The sequence below is a fragment of the Sphaeramia orbicularis genome, chromosome 1, assembly GCF_902148855.1.
Source record: "Sphaeramia orbicularis chromosome 1, fSphaOr1.1, whole genome shotgun sequence".
Taxonomy (NCBI): Eukaryota; Metazoa; Chordata; class Actinopteri; order Kurtiformes; family Apogonidae; genus Sphaeramia; species Sphaeramia orbicularis.
The window spans coordinates 47,479,840-47,498,346 of record NC_043957.1 but is presented as its reverse complement, the minus strand read 5'-3'; the positions used below and the strand labels follow the sequence as shown (position 1 = coordinate 47,498,346).

The window sequence follows — 18,507 nt, the reverse complement described above, 5'->3', positions numbered from 1 at the left end:
AGTTCACAAAAATATGATAGAATAATGTGGATTAGATAGATAGACAGACAGACAGACAGACTGACAGATAGATAGATAGATAGATAGATAGATAGATAGATAGATAGATAGATAGATAGATAGATAGATAGATAGATAGATAGATAGATAGATAGATAGATAGATAGATAGATAGATAGATAGATAGAATAACTACAGATTAGTTTTGTTTTATGTCCTAAACCTTATTATTATTTTGTATTTATTTATGTTGGTGCTTTATAAGTTGCTTTTTAATTAGATAATGACTGAATAGATATGAAATAGGATTTTTATGGCATTTCGAATATATAGGCTAATAATGATGATGATGATGATGATGATGATAATAATAATAATAATAATAATAATAATAATAATATTTTCAGTTAAAAATAATAATATTTTCAGTAAAGTATTATAGTAAAGATTAATAAAGCAAAACAAAACAAAAAAAACATGAATTTTACAAAGAGGAAAGCAACAGGTTGTATGATGAAACAGTTTCACTTCGTCAAAGTTGATTATGTCGCCTCAAAACGCTTGGATTAAATGTTTAAATGTACCAAACTTGTTCAAACCGAAACCTCACAGTTGTTGCGTTTGCTTCGTTAAGTTACTGTATTTACAGTAATTGTTTTATGAGTCATTGTAGGAAGGCACGACAATCACGGAAGTCCTTGCTGTAATTCCTTTAACTGACAGGCCGAAGAACCAATCGAGTTGTCGTATTGACACGTTTCAGGTTGAGGAGGCGGGACTTAGCGTGGCTCTTGTGTGTTGGTTTGACGAAGCAAATTCATTTTTCGCTACTGTCAGTCGGAGTGAAGATAATCTGTAAAAATGTCTAATACGACTGGAAAAGACGGCGATGGAGGTAACAACCTGTGTGTTTTAACTACATTAGACACCGGAGTCGACAGCTTTGACTTTTTTGTTACATATAAAGTACAAATGCAGTGTGTTTTAAGTGCGGATATGGTTACTAATGTACTACTGTCACGTTTTTACTTTGAGTTTTTCGAGTCTGAAACAGGTGTGTTGTGCTTGAAACATTACACCAGTTTCAGAGGAGAATAATCATTTCTCTTATCTCACCAGGAAGTGTTGCTAGTCACCACACAACCACAACAGACAGCACGGGTGAGTCCATCAGACCAACCTATCCACTGCTCTACAGCAAGTGTGGCCATATGAAAATAGAGGAGACACCACAAAGAAACACAAGGAAAAATGGAGATAAGGTTATTAGTTTCACATGTTAGGAACAGCAACTTAAGGCAGATGCAGATCCATGTAGTTGTGAAATAACTTTGTTTGACTTTGGCACTTCCCATGCCCCTCCCATGATCAATAGCCTACCTTCTAGGTGTTAAAGTTTTCTGTTTTTGTTTGGGTTGTAACTGAATTTAACCCTCTGGTATCCAGGTGTGCCTTTTGGGCACACTTTGCACTTTGTTTTAAAAAAAACCTTTTATTATTTTTCACAATTTAACCCTTTCATGCACACTGGTCACTACAGTGGACAGCTGTTCAAAAGTGTTCTCTTGTATATTCATGGATTTTGTGGTTTTAGTTCCATATCAGCCAATACAGTGAATGCTAATGCATCATCCCATACACTGCAATTCATACCATTAAAGTAACTTGGCTGTTCTAGATAAACCTGATCTGTAGTAAGATGTTTGAGAGTAAAAAAAAATGCTTATTGTTATTAGGCTGTAATTAACAGTTGGGTTTTTTTGCATATTATCTCCATGCAGGTATGTTAAAATGTGAGAAAACATCAGATTAGCAGCATTAAAAATGTTTTTATTTCACAGTTTTCACATAGTATATCAGTAAATACAAGTTTCTTTGGTTCTAAAACTAAACGTATGGTGTCCAGCTGAGTGGACATTTTTGTAACTCCATAAAAAATAGGCTAAAAAAATCAATAGAATTGTTATTTTTATGCCTAAAGAGGGATAAAAACACTCCGAAAAAAAATCCTGATTAAGGTTCTCATAATTCATGCATGAAAGGCCTTTTAGGCACACTTTGCACTTCGTTTTAAAAAACTTCATATTATTTTTCACAATTTAAATAAGGTTAGAATTCAAAAGTTGTTCATTTTTGCATGATCTTTAAAATTCTGGCCACCAACTAAAATTTGCACATTGTAAACAAAAGAAAATTACAAGACTAGCATCCGTCTCCCAAGTGTGCCTAAAACGCACTATTTCTTCCATTTGATATCTATGATTAGGGCTGACCTTGATTTACAAAAATAAAATCAAATTAGAGCAGAAAAATAAATCAATATATAATATTTAATAGTTTGATTTATAGGTGTGCATTTTACGCACACATGGTGACAGATGCTAATATTTTTGATTATTTGACCTAACGCCAAAAATAAAAATGCAAATGAACCAGTGTTGGAGTTAATCATTGACATATGCCAGGCTGCAAAAGTCAAATAATATGTGATCCACTTTTTATGTAGTATTTTGAAAAAAAAAAAAAAAAGTTTTGTGTTTTTTGCATCAAAAAAAAAAAAAAAAAGGTTTGTTTACAATACAAACACGGCATTTAAAGGGTTAAAAAAATGTGACAATTATTGAGTATTTGGTATTTTTATTTACGGCTCTAGTTGATGAAATAGAAAAAAGTGTAAAAGAATTAAAAACAAACTGTATGAACAATTTTTTGACATTATTCCACAAGTGCGCGAAAAAGGCACACTTGGTGCTTAGTAAGGGCCTTGCTAGACGGGATACCGGAGGGTTAATGGGCTGCAGTCTTTGCTTGTACTGGATGTGGGGTGTGTAGTGTAATACTTGTGTATGTAACTCACATTGTATTAGTTTGACATCTTTCACTCTCCAGTAAAATATGTATAAACACAAAGTAGAACCAGTAGAACCACTCAAAGATGACAGCAAATGACTTTTCCAAGTTCGCAACACCATTAAGCGTTTGCGTTAACATAACACGTCCAACCTACAGATCTGTAGGGTGGGGCATGGAGATGTCACTTTTAGCAGCCTTTTACCGTCTTTCTTCAGCTGTCAGCCAGCTATTGAATGCCATGAGGACTCTAAGCTGTTGAAACAATGGCTGCTTGACCCCACACCAGCAGTTGGGGAGCAATTCACACACCTGTAGTTGTACTGCTTTACAAAAAAACCCAAAAAGCCTGCAAGCCCAATTAGGTTTTTTGTATGCGTGAATTTCAATTGTCATTCAGAGTGGTTGCAAACTTTGCTTTATAATGCTTTATCTGTGAGTAATTACAACTCCGATGTTACTTGTGTGTCTTCAGCATGCAGACAGAATTTAACAGAGACTGATTATTACAAAAGGTAAACTAGGTTTTTTCCTGTTTCTTATCAAATTCATATTCTTAGGAAATTTGCAGAACTATTGATATTATGTTGATAATGGTGATTTCTTCCGTGGCGTCATGTTCTGCAGCACATTATCTTTGGATCCTGCAGAGGAGTACAAGATGAACAATAAACGGCGAGGGCTGGCACTCATTTTTAATCAAGAGCACTTCTTCTGGCGTCTGGGTATGCCCACCAGACATGGAACCAATGCTGACCGCTATAATTTAGAGAAAAGGTAGTACGTCTCAATATACTGCATTTGGTGTGACTGTTTAAAAGTTTATGTCTGCTTGTTCAGTCTTAACATTTTGTTGCTTGCCTTTATGTGCGTTTCATTATACATGTATTTTATGTTGATGTCTTAGACTGACAGCACTGAACTTTGAAGTCAAGGCTTATGATAACTACAAACAGGTAGAAGTCTTGGACAAAATCAGTGAAGGTAAGCGCATTATCACACTAAAATGAATAAATATACAGCTCTGGAAAAAAAATAAGAGACCACTGCAAAACTATCACTTTCTCTGATTTGACCATTTATAGGTATGTGTTTGAGTAAAATGAACATTTTTGTTTTATTGTCTAAACTGCCGACTACATTTCTCCCAAATTCCAAATAAAAATACTGTTATTTAGAGCATGTATTTGCAGAACACGACACATAGTCAAAATAAGAAAAAGATGCAGTGTTGTCAGACCTCAAATAATGCAAAGAAAACCAGTTTACATTCATTTCTAAACAACACAATACTAATGTTGTAACTTGGGAAAAGTTCAGACATCAATATTTGGTGGAATAACCCTGATTTTCAATGACAGCTTTCACATGTCTTGGCTCTGCACCATTGCTGTTGGATGACTTTATGCAGCTCCTGGCATAGAAATTCAAGAAGCTCAGACATGTTCATTGGCTTGTGACCATCCATCTTCCTCCAGAAGTTTTCAAAGTGGGTTCAGGTCTGGAGATTGGACTGGCCATGACAGGGTCTTCATCTGGTGGTCCGTCATCCACACCTTTATTGACCTAGCTGAGGCCAGGAGCATTGTCCCGATAGAAAAACCAGTCCTCAGAGTTTGGGAACATTGTCAGAGCAGAAGTCCAGTAGTTTTCAATAGTTATTTTTGGAGTCCAATTACTTTTGTGGTACTAAAAGCACTGTTTTTACCTATTATAAGAAGATAGTGATGGCTTCAGTAATGGTTTTTATACTTCCTCTTAAATAGGACATGGATCAGGTGTTTGTTCATTTGAATAAGGTGTTGTTGTGTTGGCATTCAACAGACACAGGAATGGAATGGCTGTCATACATGCAGACATGCTGATTTCTCTGGAAATTACAGTGGTGTCTTAATTTTTTTCCAGAGCTGTATAATACATTTTCAAAATTAAGCGCTAAAACATAATTTCTGTTAATAATTCCCACATTTTGCTTGAAAGTTTTAAAACAGTTGACTTCCAGCTTGATATGTTGAAATAAGATTATGTGATTTCGCACCAGCTGCAGAGGCCAATCATTCAGACGCAGACTGCTTTCTGCTCGTCTTCCTGAGCCACGGTGAACAAGATCACGTTTACACGTACGATGGCAAGATCAGCATTCAGGACATTACATCCTTGTTCAAAGGAGACAAGTGTAGAAGCCTTGTAGGAAAACCAAAGATCTTTATATTACAGGTATGTGCATTCTGTGAAGTCCATTAAAATGTGTAAATCTGTTTACAGTAAAGTAAACATAATTGTATCTGTCACCAGGCGTGTCGTGGTGATAAGCATGACGATCCAGTGACGGCCTGTGATGCTGTGGATAGTGAGCTGAAGACAAATGAGGTGGTGGTAGATGCCAGTGCTGTTCACACACTCCCTGCTGGAGCTGACTTCATCATGTGCTACTCAGTGGCTGAAGGTCAGACTAAGGGGTTTTTGCATTGACTTTCTTTCGTCTTAGTATAATGTGCAGATCCATAGTTTTTGTGATTTAATGCTTTTCTGACTTTATTCATGGAAGAATGTTACCTCTGCAGTGTTGGAGAATGATCATTGTGTTAATTTAGTTTTTGGTTACATTAACAGTTTTTACATGCATGCTTCATTGCTGTTCATTCCACACAATGATTATTTCATTTACCAAGGTTGAGCAATCCTCCTCCTCTCTAATGCGGGGTACACACACAAAGATAATCAGGCTGTTTTTGTCCCAATTTTCCCCCTTCCCGACCAAGGACAGCAAATGCCAGATTATTTTATGTTTTAGAAGATTATCCTATAAGATTATCCTGTGGTCTGAGGTGTGTTAAGAGTGAATTTGTCCCGGTGATCTGCTCTGAAATGGTTAGGGCAGACAATCGTAAATATTAAACTTGTTCAATATTTACAACCAAAAATCTCCGTGTGTGAGGAAAGCTGACAACTCTCAAATCATGACTCCGTCAATTGTGACGTGGAACGGAATGTAGCCAATCAAGAAGCAGGCTGACGGAGGAACAAGGAAGTAGGCGTTAATAAAAACAAGCATCAGCGACCTGAAATATAAAGTTCGGTTGACCTCAGAAATTCGGGATTTTTCCGTCAAAAATAATCCCAAGAACACCTTCATTCCCTCCTCTCATATGTCCTCTTCCATGTTGCATGTTGTGTTTCCAGTTGTTGCAGTGTTTCTTCTTCATTTTTGTTAGATCACATTTGATCACGTTAGATTTCTGGCTTGGAGGACTAGATTCTAGTTCAGAGGTGGGACAGAATCGTTATGGGTATGGTGTGTTGTGTTGAGATTATCGGAGCACACCACACACAGTACGATCAAAACTGTTCAGTGCTTGATTTTTATCTTCATGTGTGGAATCTGTAACAGATAAAAAATCTCTTCAGATTTAGAAAATCCATTTGTGTGTACCCCACTTAAGGCTACGGTCACACTTCAGGCAAAAGTTGCCTAAATCTGCCTTTTTTTTATGACAGTCTGCAACTGCACATATACAGATGCATATTTGATGTTTTGTAATGTCATTTCAGTCTGAATGGTCATGTCACATTTAGTCTGACTTACATCGTTGAAGTGACACAGATGACACAGTTCTGTTCTGGAGGAGGTGGGACCTGGCAAGTTCTGTAAATGCAGTGTGCTTTTCTTCTGTGCATGTGGGTCACTTTAGGACCATAGACTGTTCACACATGAGTCTGACGGAAGTCACGCTTATATTATAATGTGAACAAATACACAAAAGAATGACATATCTGAAAAAAATCTGAAGCGAGCATTAAGACCTGCAGTGTGAACGTAGCCTATGTAATATAGTTTTGTTTTGTTTGTTTTTTTTTTGGTTTTTTTAGATTATTTATAGTGTGATCCATTAATGAACATTCTCAAATGATTGTATTGCATTGCAGGTGTTGGCTGAGCTTTTGGTCACTGTGTATTTGCAAGCTGAAATAACATGCACCCAATCTAAAACCAGCTTAATTTTCATACTGAGGATATTTAACATTTTTAAAAAAAATTTTTTAATGTATATGTATATGTTTTAGTTGACTCATTTGTTTTATATTTAAATTCCTCACTGTTTTACTGAATTGACTTTTTGTCTTGGTGAATTATGCATGGGAATATCAATGTTTCTGTGTGTCTCTACGTTGTCTTTTTTCCTTTAAGCATGAATCATAACGGGGTACGAGAATAAACACTTAGAATTTAGAATTTGCAGGGTAGAAGTAGAAAGCCAACGTTTTTCACTGAACGTGTTACCTTTATCAGTTACGTTTTGAAGCATCTGTAATCGTTGGTCATCATTTTGTACAGTACAGCTAGTAAATCATTAGATATTTTTCCCATTAAAGACCTTGGGGAAACTCTTTGTTTCACTGGGCTAAAATGAGCTGATCTCAATTAAAAGCAGTATTGTAATTGAATGGGGGTTGGGGTCGATATATGGATGTCCTATCTCACCTGGGAATGGTTCATGTCACTGGATGTTGAAATAGGTCATATTTAATGATGCTGAGAAACTGCATTCTACCTGAATTATGTAATGTATTGATAAGATTAGTGGTTCAAGTGTCATCAAACATTTTAGGCCAGTAGATGCTTTTGGTTGCTAGTGACTGTTTGGGTCTGTGATGGGTTAAATGATGCATCTACCTCAGAGTGTATGAAGTTACTATAAAAGTGTAATGCACTATTAAACTTTCCAAGTTGTTTTAAATGTAATTTTTCTTTTCAGTCAGTAATCGTACCCTGTGTCTTTTGCTTAGGTTACTTTTCCCACCGAGAGACCATCAATGGCTCCTGGTACATCCAGGATCTGTGTGAGCTGCTGCAGAAGTACGGCGATTCCTTGGAATTCACAGAGTTACTCACACTTGTGAACAGGAAAGTGTCAATGAGGAGTGTTGGAAACTCTAATGACCGCAATGCCATTGGGAAGAAACAAGTGCCTTGCTTTGCTTCGATGCTCACCAAGAAACTGTACTTCAGGTCAAAACAGTAACAGTTTCAAACCAATGACAGGTTTGTTTCATGTCAGTGCCTGTGAATCAATGTAGCTACAATTATTTCACTTGCCCTCTTAAATACTGTGTATGTAAATACTCATTGTATTTACATGTATGTGCATACATACAGTTACATTACAACTACAATAATAAGCTCATGCATTTTATGCATTAGAAAGAAACAATCGTGTAGGTTACAATGCTTGAGTTAAGGAATAGGCAGTCATTTCATTACAGTTTTTTTCTTAAAGAACAAATATTCATATGACAGATTAAAGTTGTCTGACCAGCATTTTTTCTGCATAATCTTGTTACTTCTGTTGATATAAACACAGACATTTTACCTGTCATGAAATACTTCCAAATTACACCCCCATATTGAAAAGTCAATACTGCCTAAGCTCAGACACTAATACAGTCACGGAAAAAAATGATTAGACCACTCTTGTTTTCTTCAATTTCTTGTTCATTTTCATGCCTGGTACAACTAAAGGTACATTTGTTTGGACAAATACAATGATAACAAGAAAAATAGCTCATAAGAGTTTAATTTCAGAGTTGATATCTAGCCATTTTCCATGTTTTCTTGCTAATAACCAAAATCACTTAAGTTCTTACATCAATAGCTATGGCATTGTAACAGTGCTTTTAGGCATTCCATGTTTTCTTTTCTGTCTGTTTTAGTCACATGATACACACAGGAGTTAGTAGTTAATTGCATAACCATTGTTTTTGATGACTTTTGATGATCTAATCATTTTTTCCGCGACTATACGTCTTCAGGTATAGTGAAAGAATTCAAGGTACTTTTTAAAAACAGTGTCAACTGAACAATCTCTACATTATGACCTTAATGAGTTGAAGTTCATCATCCATATTTTAATACATTTACAAAGAAGATTCCTATACGGATTACTAAATAGTATGATGTAATTTTTGGTTCTTTTATTAGAAATTGCCAATCAGTGGTAGCTTTTAGGATCCTTTAGATCAGCCCACAGCTGACATAGTTGTCAGATTCTCCAAGCATCACTCTGTGTTTGCTATGTTCTTGAAACGGTTGCACTGACTGTTTCAAGTGTCTACGCGTATTTTTTTCCGAGTAAACATATGTTACCTTGCACAACTGAGGTACTGTAACAGGACAATAGTAGTAGGTTATTAATTCTGTACAAGCTATAATCACTCGCAGCAGACTGTCCATACATCACACAAAACATGCTGTTTGTTTTCAAAAAGGGAATTTATGTTTGTGCTTTTGTCTGTGTTGTACCAGTTTACAGTACCAAATGTAGTCCTGCTTATTTGCAGCCACAAAGGCAGTACGTCATCAGTGTAGGAAGTACCTCAGGGAGAATGGGTGTTTACTTAAGATGTCTTTGGACCTAGAAACACAAGCTGTCACATGATCTCATGACTCAGGAAATACAGTCTACCAGCATACACTCATCCTGAATATTGTGATAATACTGTTGTGACTTTATACAATAAAATCTTTGACATTATAGTTTCGTTTAGTGTTGTGTTTTCTGTTCAATGGTGCTTATATGGTTCTGCGTATGAAATTAACCCATAAAGACCCAGTACTACTTTTATGGCTACTTTGAGATTAATTTTTCTCTCCATTTAACCTTTTCCTAATTTATTTATTCTGCTTATTATAATATTATCTTCTATATTTCGCATTTTTCAGAGTAAATCATGTCTTTTCCTATATTTAATTCACTGATAATGTAGATGTTCATAAAATCTCAGTGAATTCAAAGGTTATTATATCAAAAATAGGGGTGTGTGTTGGCAAGAGTCTGGCAATACAATACAAATCACAATACTAGGATCATAATACGGTATGTCACAATATATCATGATACTGTTACAAAGACAATTTTTTGTTTGTTTCCTTTTTTTAAATGATTATTTCCTTATTTCCTTGAAGAATTGAATTACACCAGAAATATGCACAAATACTAAACACATTTTTATTTGATCACAACAGAATCTAGTGCTATATCACAAAAATTTTCTGTGTTAAAACTTAAATTATGTTTTACAGACATTACAGTCTAAGATCCTGTTCAAATGTTCATATTCTATTAGTTCATAACTAACATCATAATAATATTTTTGTGCAATCCCAACAAAGGAACTAACATTTAATAAAACTGTTAAATAATAATGAATAAAATATAAACAAAAAAGAAAACCAAAAACCAAAATGAACCTCCACAATATCTGCATCTGACTAAATACCTAAAAATATCAATACAGTATTTTTTAATATCGATGCAGTAATGTGAAACGAAATATCGCAATATATTGCAGATTCAATATTTTCTTACACCCCTAATCAAAAACAGTGAAAACTGAAGAAAAAGTGACTTTTTCAGTAAATCTATCATTAACTCAACATAAACCCAATGTCTCCATCCACTGTCATTGATCCAACTCCATGGTTTTACTACACCTACTAGAAGCAGAAGAAGTCCTTTTACCAGTATTATAACATGCAGTAAATTCTAAATGACTCCTAGATTTTGAGAGTTCTAAATGTTCTGGACAAATGGCCTGAAGGACTCACTCACAGCATATTTTCTAACATTTTTATTATCAAAATTTAAAAAAAAAAGTTCCAACAGACCATTTTAGGCTTAAGGTTTAAAGGGTTAAAGTTACAAGCGATGACCTGTGGCACTTTTCATCCAGTAATACTTGTTTTATTTTCCTGATAAGTGTAGCTGTAAAGTTGAGAAACTCTGAAGTGGTGTGTTTGAACATGTTAACAGAATCAAATGCTGGAGATTTAAACCCTCAGACAAACAGAACCAAGTTTTTGTGCTACTTGATTGGTACTAGTTTATTTAGTGTTTTAGGAGTTCTTCGATTTTATCCAGTTCATTTATAGTCACAGTTTTCACAAAAGATAATAATAGTGTCAGAATGTGATTTTTTTAAAAACTTGGTAACTCAAAACATACAGCAATTTTCTTATTTAGAATATTGAATACTTCCACATAAATTCCTGTTGCTTCTAATTTGCTAGCAATTTTGTACTCTAATTACAGAAACAAATTAGACTCATTCGTTGATTCAAAGTTGGAAATTCTGATGAATCAGTGCTGAAAATAGTCATTCAAGCCACAGATGATGATCTTAGTCTGAAAAAGCCTTTAACCCACAAAGACCCAGCACAACTTTTGTGTCAGTTCCCAAATGACATTTTCTCTATATCTAACCTTTCTTAGGTGATTTATCACAATTTATTACAATATTGTCCTCTGCTTTTTGGATTTTATCAGTATAAATCAGGTATTTTCCTATTTTTAATTCACTGATCATGTAGATGTTCATAAAAGATGAGGCTTATTCTATCAAAAACAGAGAAAATTGAACAAAAAGGGACTTTTTTTTTTAGTAAAACGTATCATTAACTGAACATATACTTGTCATTAAACCAACTCCATGGGTTTTACTGGTGAATCAATGTTGTAGAAGATGATGGTGTTTCCACGGTAACTACGGAGCCTCTGAACGTCCAAATGGGTCATATCTGATGACCATGAAAAGATGACAAAGTGCATTTTACACCAATTATTTACATGTATTGATCGGATTAGTGGATCAACGGTATTAAACATTTAGATCAGTAGGTGATTTTGGTTAAAGGTGGATGTTTGGGTTTCTATAGATTAATTAAACACTTGAATTTTTATTGTTTTTTGTTTTATGTTATATACATGTGAGATGGGGGTGGAATTTAATAAGTTTTCTTCTTCCCACTCCTTTTTGAACATACATATTGAATTTATTTTGTTATTACTAGTGTACATGACAATTACTATATTGTTTTGATCACCTTTATTTATTAATGTGTTTGCTCTATTAGTTCCTTGTACACATAAAAATGTTTTGTTTGTTCTTCTGCTCAAAACTAAATAAATACATAATGAATGAATGAATGAATGAATGAAAAAAAAATTATTAGGTTTAACTTCAAGTTTATTTCTGTAGCACAATATCACATTAATGCAGGTTAAAGTGCTTTGCAGATAAACAATACTGGCAAAAACTATTTTAAAAAGAAGTTATTAGTGAATTAATCAGTTCAACAGGGGGGCTATATTATGCATTTGACTCATGATAAACCTTATCAACTAATTTGGATTTATTACCTGCAAGGAAATCATATTCATCCAATGAGGTCAAGTGGGAGGGACCTTGACACGGTTCTACTGGACTATGACACAAAACAGTCGTATTTTATGGTAGTTTCAGTGGCAGTAGCCAACCTGTGAACATGTCTGACGCTACAGGTGAAGACATATGTGGAGGTACTCTTTACATATACAGAAAAATTTAAGTTAATAATAATAATTTAACTTGTTTATGGTCTTGTTTATGTTCATTTTGCTCTGCAGCACAGAAATAGCATAAAATGAATTGTAAACTTTTAATTTGCATACTATATACATGTGTAATTAGGCTGTAACATCTCAGTCATTCTAATTCTTGACTTTTTAAGTGATTTTATTTCTTCTTATGCAAATTTAACTTAAAAGATTTCAGTGCCTTGTCTGTTTTCTTTCCAGGAAATGTTGTCAGAAGCAGCACAACAACAGCAGCCAGTACAGGTGAGTATGTCACACTAACACACTAACATACTGTTTCTAAAAGTCTGTGTGCAATTAGAAGCTTTTTTTGCTGGTTTTCAAATTGGAGGAGAGATGTGGTTGCTCTAACAAACCAAAAGTGAAAATCAAACAGGTCAAAGTCAAGTCAAAGTCAATGATATGGGGTGAGTAAACACTGACAAGCCTCATTTTCCAAATCATCTGATCATCATGAAACCAAAATAACTGCTTCTGTCATTTAATCTGTTACCTGCGTCAACTTAGAAACGGATCAGTGACAAACTCGGCGCTGTATGTTTTGACGGCTACAATTTTACAGGGGTATTATCATCAAACTGCACTGACAGGGAGAATCTCTTGGAAGAAGGAAACACAACAAACTGCATTCTCTCAAAATTATTCTACTGTTTAACTAACTCCATTAATAAATATGTATGCACTTGGAGCTGTATTGCTGAACCAAACACAAAAGCCTTATAATCTCTCCTTTTTGTAGATCTTAAATTTTGCCGTAACTGTTTGTGATACTATTATGTAAATCATATTTCTATGCAATTTTGTGTTGATTGGGTCATTAATCTGTGTTTCAGTATTCAGTGTGAATCTAACAGAGACTGAGGCCTGCAAAAGGTAAACTCTTCTTATGTTGGCTTTACAGTATGACATTACTCCAACTAATATGCACTATAATAATATATACATAAACATATATTTTTAATAGACCGGATCCCTGTACACATCCAGTCACTGTATAAAACTCCAATTTACACTCTGTACATATTACAAATCCACTGTAAATCTCAACCCATTGTCGTCCTTGTCTCTAGTCAAATGTTTGTTTATATTAGGTCTATGTTTAAGTGTGTCTGGCTTTATGTTGTTTGCGTTCATGTTGAAATTGTACGTCATAAGCTAAAAAAAAGAAAAAAAAAAAAAGAAGCCAAATTCCTTGTACACTACCAGTCAAAATTTTGATTCACCTGATTTTTCTTTATTTTCATGACTATTTACATTATAGATTTTCACTGAAGTCATCAAAACTATGAATGAACACATATGGAATTATGTAGTTAAAAAAAGTGTGACATAACTCAAAGCATGTTTTCTATTTTAGATTCTTCAAAATACCCACATTTTGCTCTTATTAGTGTTTTGCGCGTTCTTGGTATTCTCTCAGTGAGTTTCATGAGGTAGTCACCTGAAATGTTTTCCAAAAGTCTTGAAGGAGTTCCCAGTGATGCTGAGCATTTGTTGGCCATCTGTGGTCCTTCTCATGCCATTTAAATGAGAAGGTGAGTCCATACTTTTGACTGGTAGTGTATGTGTTCACATACTTGGCCCTTAAAGCTGATTCTGATTCTGATTTTAAACTTCCCACTGTTCCTTAAATCACCAAATAACAGTTATTAACATGTTCTCTTTGTGTCTATTTCACAGCGATTTATTCTTGGATCTTGAAGCGGAATACAATATGACCAATAAACGGAGAGGACTGGCACTCATTTTCAATTATGAGTACTTCTTCTGGCAAAGGAGGATACCACCCAGGGATGGAACCACTGTTGACCGCTTTAAGTTAGTGACAAGGTAACACATTACAAGAAGACTGCATTTGATTCATCCCTAAAATCTATGAGTATGCACATGAAAAGGTAGTACATCCCAGTTAACTGTATTTAGTGTGACTATTAACCTCCTAAGACCCAGCTGAGGGTTTTCTCCCCGTGTTTGTGGATGAGAGTTTCACAGCTTCATACAAAAACAAACAAACAAACAAAACCAAACTGTCCACTGCAAAGGATATTCCATAATTAATTTTTTTTTGTAAATGCATCTGAAAAAAACTGTTGCATCATGATGTTTCCAATATAGGCAATTATTTGATTAAAAAAAGCCAAACCTTGTACTTTCCTGGGTCTGAGGAGGAGGTTAAAGGTTTGTATCTGCGACATTTCTTTGCTTGACTTTACGTGAATTTCATTATTACACATGCAACTTATTTTCAACTCTTCTACAGACTGAGAGATCTGAACTTTGAAGTGAGAGCTTATGATAATTACAGAAAGCAGGAAGTCTTTGATAAACTCCATGAAGGTAAGTGGATTATGATCACTTCTGACTAAATACGGAGTGTATCAAAAAAACTATACGTTTTGAAAAATTACCCTCAGTTTTGCATTTGATCATTTTTGGAATTTTCTTTTATGGATTTCCGTAGGTAGGGGATTGGTGGATATTTGTCCAAATTTACAGACCCAGGTTTTCATGCATGAGTGAGCAGGGGCAAATTGCGCAATCCAAGTTAAAAGTGGTTTGTGTGAAGTAGAGGTGGGATTCAGTCCAGTCAAAGGTCATGGGAGGGGACAATGTGCATCCATCTTGTTTTCCAAAAAATTCCCAGGTTACAGTGTTAACACTTTGGCCACCATGTCAGTTTCATTTCTTTACCCATGACAGCTGTTCGGAGCTGACTCAGATTTACCCTGACGTGCATACATGTATGGGAGGTTGGAACTCCCCAGATTCCAGCACCTGTCTGCACATGTGAATGCATGTTGCAATAACAGGATGGCTCCAACCTGGGAAGTGGAGATCCATCCTGCCATACTCATCTTTCTGTATCTCCCTCCATCCCATTTTCAGGCCTAAACAAGTTGAATTAACTTTGAAAGGCAGGAACAGCTGCCATGGGTAAAGAAATTAAAGTACAAGTACCCATACCAACCCAGCCTGGATCTCAAAATATGAAACCACTAATAAAAACAAATACACATATATACAGGGTGACACAAAAAAACGGGAACTTTTTAACAATCCAATAAAACCAAGAGTGATGGAAGAAAAATATTTTATTCATAGTAATTGAAACCTTAAAACATGCCATTTAGGAAACAGTGATGGAATTTTCATTTTTTAAAAATTACTTCCTGTAGATGGCGTCCTCCTGTACGAATGCATTCTTGAAATCTGCTGTTGAGATTCCTCATTGACCGCTGCAACATCTCAGCTGGGATACTGTGAATTTCATTTTGAATTCTCCATTTTAACTCATCCAGAGTTCTTGGTTGAGTCATGTACACTTTACTCTTGAGATAGCCCCACAAGAAAAAATCACAAACGGACAAATCTGGCGATCTAGGGGGCCAGGGAACGTTACCGAATCTTGAGGTCACACGGTTACCAAACAATTCTCGCACAGCCGCCAATGGTTACTAAAATGGGGGGGTGTTTACTTGCTCAAGGTCACTGTCTCGTAGTGCTGCCACTTGCCCATGTCTGCCAATACGCACTTCAAAAATTCCCGTTTTTTTGGGTCACCCTGTAGATAAAAGAGAATATAATTTACAGATACAAACAAATAGGTTTTCAGGATAGTCCTAGATGATTATGTTGCACTCTTTCTTTAATCATATTGTATTGACCTCCACTTCTTATGAGTTGTTCAGTAAAAATTACACCTCCGTGCTTCAGGAATCAGCTTTGTCCCCCTCACAATGAGGAGGAGGGGTACGACCATGGGCTGCTGGGAACGTCATCTTCCCTTGTAACACCTAATGTAGTCATGTGATTTCTAATTATAGGCCATGTGAAGATCATCTGATCTGTTTTTGTATCACCTACACTTTCTGAGCACTGAAATGTCTTGAACTTTTCAGCTCTTTTTTTTTTTTAGTTCATTGATTTTAATAATAACTTTTTAACCCCAGCTGCGGAGGCTGATCATTCAGATGCAGACTGTTTTCTGCTCGTCTTCCTGAGCCATGGTAAGGATGACCACGTTGAAGCCTTCGATGATGAGATCAGCATCCAGCACATGACATCTCTGTTCAGAGAAGACAAGTGCAGGACTCTTTCAGGAAAACCAAAGATCTTTATATTACAGGTATGTGATAATAAAAACTCAAACCCAGTCAAATACATCAGAATCTCTTTGCAATCTCAGGAAACATGGTTATATCTGTCACCAGGCGTGTCGTGGAGACAAACATGATGATCCTGTGACACCCTGTGATGCTGTGGACAGTGAGCTGGAGGTAGAAGAAGTGGTGGAGGAAGCAGCTGGCGTCCATATGTCCCCTGCTTGGGACGATTTCATCATGTGCTACTCTGTAGCTGAAGGTGAGTCAAAAGGAAATTTGTCTGTCCAACCCAGATGTGGGGAAACTAAGAACAGATACTTGTTACTGTACTTACCCTTCAAGTATCTGTGTCTATGTTTGGTAACTTTTTACTTTAACTCCCTGCATATTACTGCATATATCTATAAAAAAAAATTACACTTAATATAGACTGATGGATGGATGGATGGATGGATGGATGGATGGATGGATGGATGGATGGATGGATGGATGGATGGATGGATGGATGGATAGATAGATAGATAGATAGATAGATAGATAGATAGATAGATAGATAGATAGATAGATAGATAGATAGATAGATAGATACATACATACATACATACATACATACATACATACATACATACATGTACTTTATTTATAGATGAAAACATTACAAAAGATCTGACATGATTAATCCAATATAACAGGACAAAAACAATGCGAAGGATGTTAAAGATGGAAAATGACAAAGATGGTGCCAAAGATTGCCAACAAGTACATATTTTACTTTAATATTTTGAGGCCATTTTAGGGCTAATAGAATATACGTTTGCCAGTATTGGTGGTCAAGAACTATGAAAGGTGCTGCAAGAAATGATTTAAAACAGTAAAAGTAAGTAATATAAATAAACGTCTTACAATAACTGTCTTTCGTTTAGGATACTATTCCCACCGGAACAACAGGTACGGCTCCTGGTACATCCAAGATCTGTGTGAGTTGCTTCAAAAGTATGGAGAATCCCTGGAGTTCACCGAGTTACTCACACTGGTCAACAGGAAAGTGTCAATGAGGAGCGTTGATAAATGTCGAGACCAAGATGCCATTGGGAAGAAACAAGTGCCTTGCTTTGCTTCGATGCTCACCAAGAAACTCTACTTCAGACCAAAAAAGTAATGCTTTCAGATCTCTGAATAAGTGTGTTAATGCCATTGCTGGGGAATCTGTGTCTTCTGAATAGAAATGTAAAAAAAAAAAAAAAAAGTCTGACTGTTGCATATTTTTTCTTACCCCAATGAACAGTTTGTGAATATGTATTAAAGTATTTCCATGTATATCACTTTGTCCTTAAGTGCACACTGAACATCAAGCTTATACGTACAAGAAATCACCTATAGTCACATGCACAGGTAACAAAACTTAAGGCCAGGAATAATTTATTCATTATTCTTGTATTCAGCCATTCTTTTATTCTCCTAACAAAACAAAAGTGAAATTAAACAGGTCAGTTTATTAAGCAATGAAAGTGTTTTTTGCACTCAAAGTCCGCTACACTGTGAGATACAACATTTACTGCCTCATTTTACAATAACTGCTTGATCTACTGTAGCCTATGTCGCACAGACAAGATATTATATCTAGTACTCAGTGTTGTCAGGAAGTAAATTCTGTTAACCCCACAAACGTAATAAACCGCAAACATAATAAAACATTTGCAGCTTTTAATGTAATAATCCCACAAATGTAATAACTTTCCCACAAATGTAATAACAGTTGCCTACCACAAACATAATACCTCATTTTCCCAATTTGTGCTCCTAGTTTTTCCATTGTTATCATAATCACATACAGACATTTTATTTACATGGTTCAAACATAGGCTTACATTATACTTAATAAGAATAAATAATATCCAGTTCATACTGAAGCTTTTATATTATTAATTAGTATTTCTAATTAAACACCTATTAATCTGGAATTAGTACCATGTGATGTAACTGCAACGTTTGATCATTCTAAAAAGGCAAGTATCCAAAGGACAAGAATAAATGGGAAGAAAAAGAAAGATGAATGAATATTTATGCATACATGACTTAAATGTATGTGATGTAGTAATTTATTACATTTGTGGAAGTTATTGCAATTTTGGAAACTAAAG

General features: G+C 35.3%; 2 protein-coding genes across 3 annotated transcripts; both read left to right on the top strand.

Moving 5' to 3' along the window:
- The first annotated feature begins 661 nt into the window (after positions 1 to 661).
- LOC115429453 (caspase-6-like) lies at positions 662 to 8,413 on the top strand. Its single transcript, XM_030148897.1, has 8 exons — positions 662 to 895; positions 1,120 to 1,161; positions 3,326 to 3,365; positions 3,478 to 3,627; positions 3,758 to 3,834; positions 4,892 to 5,067; positions 5,146 to 5,296; positions 7,639 to 8,413. The coding sequence occupies exons 1-8, from the start codon at positions 862 to 864 to the stop codon at positions 7,872 to 7,874; spliced, it is 906 nt and encodes a 301-aa protein (XP_030004757.1). The 5' UTR covers positions 662 to 861; the 3' UTR covers positions 7,875 to 8,413.
- Positions 8,414 to 12,131: 3,718 nt separating this feature from the next.
- Positions 12,132 to 17,650, top strand: LOC115429459 (caspase-6-like). 2 transcript variants are annotated; one of them, XM_030148910.1, is made up of 8 exons: positions 12,139 to 12,206; positions 12,465 to 12,506; positions 13,097 to 13,136; positions 13,944 to 14,093; positions 14,524 to 14,600; positions 16,214 to 16,389; positions 16,475 to 16,625; positions 17,290 to 17,650. In XM_030148910.1, exons 1-8 carry the CDS (start codon positions 12,173 to 12,175, stop codon positions 17,523 to 17,525), a joined length of 906 nt encoding a protein of 301 aa, XP_030004770.1. In that variant the 5' UTR covers positions 12,139 to 12,172; the 3' UTR covers positions 17,526 to 17,650. The 2 variants fall into 2 exon arrangements, with proteins under 2 accessions (XP_030004781.1, XP_030004770.1); XM_030148921.1 differs by lacking the exon at positions 12,465 to 12,506 and having other exon boundaries at positions 12,132 to 12,206.
- The last annotated feature ends 857 nt before the right edge of the window (positions 17,651 to 18,507 follow it).

Bases quoted from the DNA above. Each gene is read 5' to 3' on its own strand.
- LOC115429453 (XM_030148897.1), top strand. From the start codon at position 862: ATGTCTAATACGACTGGAAAAGACGGCGATGGAG. The intron at 1,162-3,325 runs GTGAGTCCATCA...GTGTGTCTTCAG, and splicing joins AACCACAACAGACAGCACGG to CATGCAGACAGAATTTAACA. The intron at 5,068-5,145 runs GTATGTGCATTC...ATCTGTCACCAG, and splicing joins CAAAGATCTTTATATTACAG to GCGTGTCGTGGTGATAAGCA.
- LOC115429459 (XM_030148910.1), top strand. From the start codon at position 12,173: ATGTCTGACGCTACAGGTGAAGACATATGTGGAG. The intron at 13,137-13,943 runs GTAAACTCTTCT...TCTATTTCACAG, and splicing joins GAGACTGAGGCCTGCAAAAG to CGATTTATTCTTGGATCTTG. The intron at 16,390-16,474 runs GTATGTGATAAT...ATCTGTCACCAG, and splicing joins CAAAGATCTTTATATTACAG to GCGTGTCGTGGAGACAAACA.